Source organism: Fulmarus glacialis, unplaced genomic scaffold, assembly GCF_000690835.1.
Source record: "Fulmarus glacialis isolate BGI_N327 unplaced genomic scaffold, ASM69083v1 scaffold29423, whole genome shotgun sequence".
Taxonomy (NCBI): domain Eukaryota; kingdom Metazoa; phylum Chordata; class Aves; order Procellariiformes; family Procellariidae; genus Fulmarus; species Fulmarus glacialis.
This window is the reverse complement of record NW_009201439.1, coordinates 1-9,247: the sequence shown is the minus strand read 5'-3', so window position 1 is coordinate 9,247 and position 9,247 is coordinate 1. Positions and strand designations below refer to the sequence as shown.

The following is a 9,247-nucleotide window of genomic DNA, read 5'->3' as shown; positions in this document are numbered from 1 at the left end:
CAGCAGGCTCTGGCTCTACCATGATGTCTGAATCCTTAGAAATCCCCTTGGAGCGCTCTTGCAGTTGCACTAGTATTGGAGAAGGGCTCCCAGGAGTCTGAGAAGCCAGGGGTATATCATATGTGCTCTCTCCCCTTTCTAGCTTTCTACCTGTTGTGTGGTTATTTCTGAGCTATGCTGTTTTCTTCCAGGCCAAGAGCAAAAAGAGAGGGAAGTGGAACTCCACTCTCCCACGCAGATGGACATAAGTAAAAACCTCAGCTTCATGGCAAAGTTCACGGAATTGCAGGTGAGTGTCTTCTTATTCCCTTCATCTTCCCTTCTGCTGCAGAGCAGGAACCTGAATATTTCTGCAAGCTCTGAGCCTGAAGACTCATTGTTTATTCCTTGCTGATAGAGTAGTTTGGCTTCCTCACTGAAAAAAAAAGTATTTCTGACTGTACTTAGAAGGGCATTAGAGAACTGCGCAAGTATGCTATTCAGTAATGAATACCCAAGTGATTGTGTAAAAAAACAAAGGGAAGGAAGATCAGTTTGGCACCCAGAAGCTGTCTGAAACTGATCTGTAATGTGTTGTATATGCAACCAGTAGTGTTGATGCCCCTTACTAACACTGCAGAAATTCACTAAGGAAAGTGCATTATATAACAAAATAATTGATCAGTATCCAGTATGAGATATGCAAAAATCTTTCTCCAGTCCCAGGTTAAGAACTTAACATCTTACATCTGGAGCTATTCACCCATGCCTGCTATCCCACTCATTATTCCAATTCTGAAAGCCTTCTGTTTACTTTTTTTCCTAGTGGAAAATACTCACATTAAAAAATGAAGACACAGAACATAAATACAGCTCCTCTGCTCTTGACTGGATCACAATGGACACAAATATTGCCTACTGGCTCCACCCGACCTCTGGTGTAAGTACAAGAGGTAGAAGTAAACGTGAACCTGGTGAAGAAAGCAGACTTCAGGTCAGATGTGAGCTCCATGAGTGTGAGTGAGAGCAGGGCTGCAGTTCCAGCCAAGGAGCTGCTCCAGGATGGACTCTTCCTGTATTAAGAGTGTATTTTCCCTGAGGGTTGAGGGTTTTTTTTTGGCATGTGATACAGCTTTGACAGTAGTTGCTTTTAATTAAATCATGTCTTCTTGCACTTTTTTTTTTGTAAAGAAAAACTGCAGTTTAATAGTTTCCATTATTGATTCCATTTAGAAGATGAGTTCATCTCCAATAGCATCTTTTAAATGCCTTACATTACAAAAGAGTCTTAAAGCAGCAAAGTTTATCACCTAGCTTTGTTCCAGGAAAGATCAGGTTACTAGCCAGGCACATTCCGACGTTTAATTTAGCAAGTCTGTGTAGGTAATATTTAAACTTACCTAAAAGAACTGCAGCATGTTCCTGCTTCTGGCTTAGACCATCTTCTATCCTTCAGGCCCAGATCCACCTCCTTGGGAATGTTGTTACCTGGGCTTCAGCTAATGTCGCTGCTCTGGTATATGTGTGTCTGTCCCTGTGGTACTTGATACGACGAAGGAGAAAGATTAACGACATCCCTGAAGGTCTGATTCCATTTTTCATATGTATGTGTGTATCGAGGTGGGGGCATTGTCTCTTGTTCTGCTACACTTCAATGGATCCAAAGCCACGGTTTTTTGCAACTGTGTGTTTGGCTATGCTAGCACTTTTTCCTGTCCCTAACCCTGAAATTTTTATTTGGGACACACAAACATCTAGCGTAGCCCATGAAGAGACTGATTATGGTCATGACAATGTGACCATTACCTCATAAAACAGCATAGTAGCCAGCATAATATTTATTTGAATCATTCCCTGGATGTAAGAAATCTGCAGGCATTAAATTTGGATTCTACTGAGCCCGTTTGTGATGATTTAAAAGAGGTAGGTACTGGCTGTGTGGGGAGGGGGTTATTTTAGATGTGTTTCTTCCAACAGAGGTACCATCTCCTCTGTGTGGCTGGGCAGTTTTATGCTGACCTTTCTGGCAGTACATCTTGTCATGCGGTGAAGCTGCTTCATGTTAGCTGTAATCTGTCTTGATGGGTACTTCATAAAAGTGTGACAAAATTTAACCATTTCCCTCAGCTGAGTGTGGTCAAGTTAAAGGTCATATTAGCACAAACTGTCAAGAGTGGGGGAAAAAACCAAACCATGCAAGTAGGCAACCTCTTAGAGACTTCAGGTTTCCGGGGTCCATGCTTTGAGATTTCTCCTGTCTCCTGCAGATGCATGGCAGCTGTGGGTATCAGCCGGGGGGATCTGTGTTGGAGGCTGGGCTGTGAATTACCTGCCCTTCTTCCTGATGGAGAAAACACTTTTCCTGTACCACTACCTGCCTGCCCTCACATTCCAGATTCTCCTGATTCCCATCATGTTACAGCATCTCAGCGATCATCTCTGCAGGTACTTGGTTTTAACAGGTAGATAGATAGATAGACAGATAGACAAGAGAAGTGATGCAGTTCTTTTCTCCAGGGTTGTCACCTCGGCAAGCTGCTGCAGGGAAAGCAGTGATTTTTCCAGCAGCGGCCATACTTTGGCATTTGCCTTTAGAGAAGTTAGGCCGTATGTAGGTCTTCCTTTTGGATGAAGTGTTTGGCTAGCCTTGATGTAACTTGATCCCTCTCTCATCCCAGATCTCTGCTTCTCAAGAGCATGTTCAGCGCATTGATCGTAGCCTGGTTCTCTTCGGTTTACCTTGCCTATTGCACATTCAGCCCTGTCACCTATGGGGAGCCCTCGCTGTCTGTTAGTGAACTCAAGGACTTGCGCTGGAAGGACAGCTGGAACATCCTCATCCGAAAACAGTAACAATTACAATCTTGTTACAGGTAAAGGGAAACGCCTTTTATGCAAAGCCAAGAATTTATTGTTAGTATAACTGAAATCTTAACAGTCCGATCAAATAATTGATAGTAGTCCAGCTCTAATTATTACAGAAAAAGAAAATAAAAGAATACTGTTACAAAAAAAAAGGTCTCAACAGTAATATAGCTGTTACGAGCACAATTCCCCATCTCTACCCCTGTTACAGTCACCCTTCCACTGTCCCTCAGGGTCTGCAGGTTGCTGACTTCAGTCAACAGCATCCCAGGTTCTTTGCTGGGAAGAGCATGCTGCAAGGGTTTTTTCTTCCTCTTTCCTGGGAGTATGATGTTGATGGTTTCTTCCTGCTTGCACTATCTTGCACTTAGGGCTATTTTATATGTTCCCTAGCACCTTGGTCTGCAACTCCATGTTACAAGAAGTTACTATAAATGGATACTCTCCAACATACTGGATCCTTTTCTGTTTCTTTCTTACTCCTAAAAACTGGGTTTTCCCAGCTCCAAAGTTTACACATCTTTAACTATCAGTAATTGGCCCTGCAGTCTTCAGCATCATCCCATGACTATATTCCTCAACAATGCATTATTTGCCCCCACTTTCAATGCTCTGCTATCATCCCTATTTCATAACATTACAGCATTAAGCTAAGTTTATAAATAGTTCATTCTGCATAGAATAATGACTTGTTGCTATTATCTATGTATAATCATTTGGCATAACCATAATTTTTATGAAGCTAAGCAAAAATAAATAAAACAAATAGACATTTAAAAATCGCTGTAACAGCTAAACAAGCTAAAACAAAGCTGCAGGCAGGCCAAGAAGTCAGCCAAAGCCAGAAGAATCCTTTGGCCTGTTACTAGCAACAGCAGTATTTATTTACTGGGCTGCAGGGTTACACCTCAAATCTCAGGAAGAGGAACTCTGAGCAAGGTGGAACTGATCATGCTGACAAGGAAACCTGCTATAACTTGTACACATGGGTTCAGGGTAAAAACCTTGTAGGTAACTCAGCCCGTGCCCTGGCCTGCACCAGCAGAGGAACTGACAGAGTAGGAGAAGGTGCAGGTGAAGCGCTGGGATCGCTCGGTGGGGAATTTGTAATAGCTCTGTACAGGTATTCAACAAGGGTTACAGTACCTATGCCATGTTTGAGATTTTTTTTTTTTTTTTCCCATGAGGCTGCAACTGCAGGATCTTGCAATACAGCTCAAAGCTGACCAAGCACAGCTGACCTAGAGAGACTTTTTACTCTAGAGCTCCTTACTGCTGTAACAAATGCTATTCAAGGCTGCTTTGAGCTCCGCCCCCCCCAGAGGAAGGTATGATCAAACACCACAGTCATTCAAAGTAGGTTTTAGTGACTATTTTACTCCTACTTAAATCAGCCCCAATAGCTAATGCTTCAGTGCAGTAGCTCATACTCTAAGTCTGTCACCCTGAGCTAAACAGCACCCAGCAGCAGTTGTTAGGAAATGAACTGCATTCTCCTTGGCATTACAGAAGCATACCACTGGACTGTGGAGATCACTAGTAGATGACAAACGATTTCCAGTGTTGAAAAGACTATAGGGATGAAAGTGCAGACTGCATTTTTTTTTTTTTTTTAAGTTTTTTTTTCCTCAAAAGCTTCAGCCATTACAGAACTAAAGCTAACAATTCTGCGTTAAGGGGAGAAAGAACTGTTGAATATAATGACATCTCCAGAAGTGTTCCTTTCTGTACCTTTGTGCTGGTGTAGCACAAGTAGCACAAATACCTTTTATATAAAATGGTCATTTCTGCTCACTGTTTGTTCGTTTGTTTATTAGCAAAAGTAACACACCCACAACCAACACAGCCAGACCCTGGTTTTAGAAAACTAGCAAATACAAAAGAGTTCCTCTTAATATTCCCTCCCCTCCCCCCGCTTCTTAAAATTACACCATAAGTCCAGATTCAAGAAGGATACCACAAGGACATTTTCAAAGGCCCAACTGGCACTTAATTTCAGAATTTTTTTCCAGAAACTTCATGTTGCTGCAGTATCACTTAGCTGGGGTAAGCTACAGAAACTGGGATGTCACTGTTGATACTTCCAGCCTCTTGTCTGCTCTTTTTAGAAAACCAGACGTTCTTGAGTTAAAACTGCCTGAGTGCAAGGCAAGCGCTTTGACCCTGTTTGAGGGTCCAGAGAGCTATTTGTGCCATCAGAAGGAGGGTCTTGCAATTCGCAGCTTCCCCCCTTGCTGATCCCACCCAGCTCTGGAAGCGGATGGATTCCGACCAGCAGAATCTGCAACCAGCAGTACAGAAATGCCCTAAAAGACACTAATACTGACAAGGTCAGGTTTCTGTTTCCATGAGCAACTCAATCCAGTTGGAGCTCACACATTCAGTAACTGAAGGAGACTATTTGGGTACAAAAAATAATCATACAGTGTAGCAAGGTTCGGGAGCTTAGAAAGGAATAACTTAGGAACCAGAATCACACAACTTCTCAGGCCTGTCCCCCGATGACCTGCAAGTTCCCATTTGTCCCAGACAGTCTCTCATCTCTACCTCAGGGGAGCGATTCCTCTACAGGTCAGTCCTTCTTCCCCACATGCTATCACAGGCTAACAAGGGGGCTGGCCAGCGGGAGAGCAATGGCAGAACGCAAGGTCCCAACAAGGTGGAGAAGAGTAAGGACAGCACCTGCTTGCTTACATTAACAGGGTGTGAGCTAGTCTTGGAGAAAGAGACTGGTTTTTTCCTTTTGAAAAAACAGGCAGCTAATTTTCCTGCTAAGGAAGCTCATCGTCAGGGAAATGGGGTATCTTGCTAATCACTTGGTAGCACTTAATTTTCAGGGGAGACTTCGGCATTAGGTCTCATTCTGAAAATTAAAAAAAGGCAAATAGCACTGCCTTTAACCAGTTCATCAAGTAACATAACTCCAGATATCGTAGGGAGAAAAGGGAGGGGTTTTGGAGGGGAGAGGGGCGATATGCCAACTCCTTCCTCTCCCCTCTGCAAGAAGTTTCACACCAGTATCCCCTCTGCTGCTAGGATGATTTAAAGGGCACTTCACCAACCATTCTGTTGAAGTCCTTCTTTCCCAAAGTTGTCTTCAGTGTTGGTCTGGACCAGAGGCAAATCCTTCAGACGCCGAGACGTTAGTGCGGACGGCTGCTGGACTCCAGGTGGGAGCGTTTGCCGGCCGCTAGCACGCTGCTGCTCTCTGTTTGTTCAGGGAATGGGCGCTTGTAGGTCCGACCGTGTCCGTTCATTGCCCCTCGCTGCCACTTGCAGATGTCTCCGTTTAGGATGTCTTGAATGTGCTGCACTATGAGGTTTATGGCAACTGCAGAGAGGAACGGGAAATATAGGACATGCAGGCTTTCTTTGCCGAGCTATCTAGAAAATGTGGAGCATCCAGCCCTGTTCAGCTCAAGTTTTAACAACAAGCCCTTAAATGAAACTGTGCCTGCCCTCTGCAGTGAGGTCAGACCTCAACAGAAACCAGCAACTGCAGGACCAGCTTTAACACTGGTGTCCTGCTCTGCATCTCCAATCGCGTGTCACTTTTCCAGCCCTCCCCAGGCGCAGCAGCTGGTCCTCCCGCTCGGGCTCAGAGCGGCTCCCTCCCCTACAGCCCTCCAGCAAAACACCTTCCCTTAGCACGCAAACAAGGCAGTGGTGTGCCACCTGCTCTCCTCCCAACCCCAAAGGTGGTCTCCCCAGAGAAATCGGACAGAGAACCAAACTCCCTTTTACCCATGTTGTCAACTCCTCGGGGGATGATCACATCTGCATACTTCTTTGTCTGCAAAACAGCAACGGTGGTGGAGACTGTTAATGGGAAACATTATTCTAGGAAGAAGCTACAAACGCCAGAAAGCTGGGGACAAAGACGGAGGGGTTTCTGTGCTCTGAGGCTGCAAGTTAAAGCTCTCAGTCATGGTAACACCTTCATGAATTGAGAAGTCATACTGGCGAACATGCACTAGATTTAAGGTCAGGGATTGTTTTTACTGTCTCTTTGCAGTGAATCACCAGGTAGAAGCAGTAGGTCAAGCGTGGAGTGCTTGCTTTTACACTTCTGAAGAGTATGTTGCCTTCAAATGAGTCGCCTGCTTGCAGGCTGAGGTCTGTTTGCTAAGAGCTGGTTCTAATCAGCATTTCACAAACTATTGCTAAATCTCTGCCGAGAGCCAAGGTACCCAATGTGCATGTGAAATTCCTTCCTGCCTCTGATGACATTTTATTATCTATCTTTACCATCATAGAGCCCCTGTTTTCCCCCCCACTCCCACTTATAAAAAGGCTGGCAAATTCAGCATTTCTAATGAGTACTTTTACAAATCCCAGAATTGCTTTGATCTAGAACAAGAGGCACCTGAGCTAGCCTTTTCCATCTTATTTAATCCACATAAAGGATTTTGTTCTCTAAGGGGTTTTTTTTACAAATTAATTTGATTACGTGAGCACCTAAATTGGCCCAGCATTATATAGCGTAGCAAGCAGACGCTATAGTGGTCTGCCCCAGGTTTTCACCAGTGTTCCCTATTGAGAGAGAGTCTGTTGGAAACCAAGCTCTTCTTTCTTCCTGCAAGACTTAAGAATAAATGCAGAGTGGGAGTGTTTCAGTCAAAGGGACCCACGCTAAAATAGCCATGGCAGTGAGAAAATGTGTGCAGCCTCTAGGGATTTCCATGGTGCTTTGCAGGCAGAAGGGACCAACCATTTAAGTTCCTTAAACAAGCAGCTTCTAATGGTTAAATAGACGAGGCAGAGAGGAGAGCGTGGGATTCGTGAAATACGAATACCAAAAGCCACCACTGCTGCATCTACAGCGCAGCTCATCCCCAGGCGACCCCGCTCCTTCTCGCCCCCACAAAAAACCCACAAACAAAATTAGTGAAACATTTAGTACCGGTAAGCAGAACTCCTCAAAGGCAGGCTTGACGAACGTGGTGTACTGGGTGAGGATCTGCTCAAGGTCCCTCCCACGTTTCATATCTCGCAGAACTGGGACGGGAAGATAAAACCCATGAGTTCTACCACATGGCGGAGGACGGATAAGGAACACGAGCTGGCTGACGCCATCCATGATGGCAGAGCATTACCTCTGCGGGACAGCCGGACGTCGGAATCCGTGTCCACAAAGAGCCGGAGATGGAACATGTCCCGAATGTCTTGATTGTAGAAAACCAGGATCCCCTCAAAGAGAACAACGTCAGCGGGATAGACCACCGTCGTCTCTGCCAGCCTGCCAGGAAAAAACACCCAGAACACGTTGTTAAATGGGTCTCACACCACAGTCAAGCAGCCCGTCCCCAGGCCCAGCTGGAGACATCCACGTACACAACCCGAGAATTCACATGAAGCTGAAACCTACCTAGAATGGGTCACGAAGTCATAGGTTGGAACCTCAACGGTTTTGCCCTCAACAATATTTTTCAGCGTTGTATGCATCAAGTCGTTATCAAAAGCGTCTGCAAGAGGAAGGTTTAAAGAGGAAGAAGTTCAGATGCTGCTATGTCCAATGTTCTGCTCAGATTTTCTAGACCTGAAGGAAAAAACTCTCTGTCCAGTATTACACCAGGAAAAAAGGAACATATGGCTTATTCTTTCCTACCAGCAGCAATCCAACACCACCCACCCAAACTAGAATTGCTATACTTGGTTACAGAGATAAGGAAGAGAGAATTTGCCGTTTATAAGCAACTACAACACAATAAAATTAAGAACCCAAATGTGCGGTTGGTAATTGTATAATTTTACCAAACTGCTTGGTAATTGTATAATTTTGCGCAACTCTTTTAGTCTGTCAGCTAAGAGTAATTTAGAAAACCTCAGACATCTAATGCTTTTCATTATTCACCCTGGTGAACCTACAGCAGGCTCTAGACTTCAGCCACGGGCAGATCATTGTCCCACCTGCAATCCACAGCACTCCCCCGAGCAAGGGGAGCAGCTGTTTATGTGGACAAGAAATACCAGGAAAGCATTTGGGGAACGACGTGGTTTATTACAGATCCTCCCAACAGCCGAGGATGAGGAGACAGAGCACCACGCAAGCCGGGATGCTCTCCAGCTCTCCAGCGTCGCTCTCTGCAAAGGCGCACTAAAGCGGCCGTTACCACCTGCAGCTGTCGTGACAGCAATGCGCAGTGACAGACAGACGGATGTTTTGGTGGGGGAAAGAGCGTTTCTGTTATCCCATACTTCTCATTTCCTACAAGCCCTTTCGGTAAACCCCAGCTGGTCTCCAACCACTAACTCAACCACGGGAAAAAGCCCGCGGGGCTTCAGCCCCCAGAGCCGCCTCACCCGGGTGGTCGAAGTTGTACTGTCCCTTCAGCGCCTTGGCCTTCTGCTCGGCGGTCAGCACCTTGTAGAAGCTGTCCTGGCTGAGGATGAGGACCTTCCG

At 45.3% G+C, this 9,247-nt stretch overlaps 2 protein-coding genes across 2 annotated transcripts in view; one reads left to right on the top strand and one right to left on the bottom strand.

The window, feature by feature from the left end:
• The window catches only part of POMT1 (protein-O-mannosyltransferase 1), a 13,277-nt gene extending 10,283 nt beyond the window's left edge, over window positions 1-2,994 (top strand). Inside the window, exons 16-20 of the mRNA XM_009573954.1 lie at window positions 192-289; window positions 806-919; window positions 1,436-1,562; window positions 2,247-2,424; window positions 2,658-2,994. Of these exons, the coding sequence (XP_009572249.1) occupies window positions 192-289; window positions 806-919; window positions 1,436-1,562; window positions 2,247-2,424; window positions 2,658-2,832 (692 nt within the window). The 3' untranslated portion in view covers window positions 2,833-2,994. The remainder of the gene's footprint in view (window positions 1-191; window positions 290-805; window positions 920-1,435; window positions 1,563-2,246; window positions 2,425-2,657) is intronic.
• A 2,880-nt stretch (window positions 2,995-5,874) lies between these two features.
• UCK1 (uridine-cytidine kinase 1) lies at window positions 5,875-9,241 on the bottom strand (the record flags this gene model as incomplete). The annotated part of the gene is made up of 6 exons (XM_009573953.1): window positions 5,875-6,175; window positions 6,589-6,637; window positions 7,748-7,842; window positions 7,941-8,083; window positions 8,213-8,309; window positions 9,148-9,241. Coding segments are annotated over 6 exons (666 nt in total), but the record flags the coding sequence as incomplete, so codon positions are not given.
• Between the last annotated feature and the right edge of the window lie 6 nt (window positions 9,242-9,247).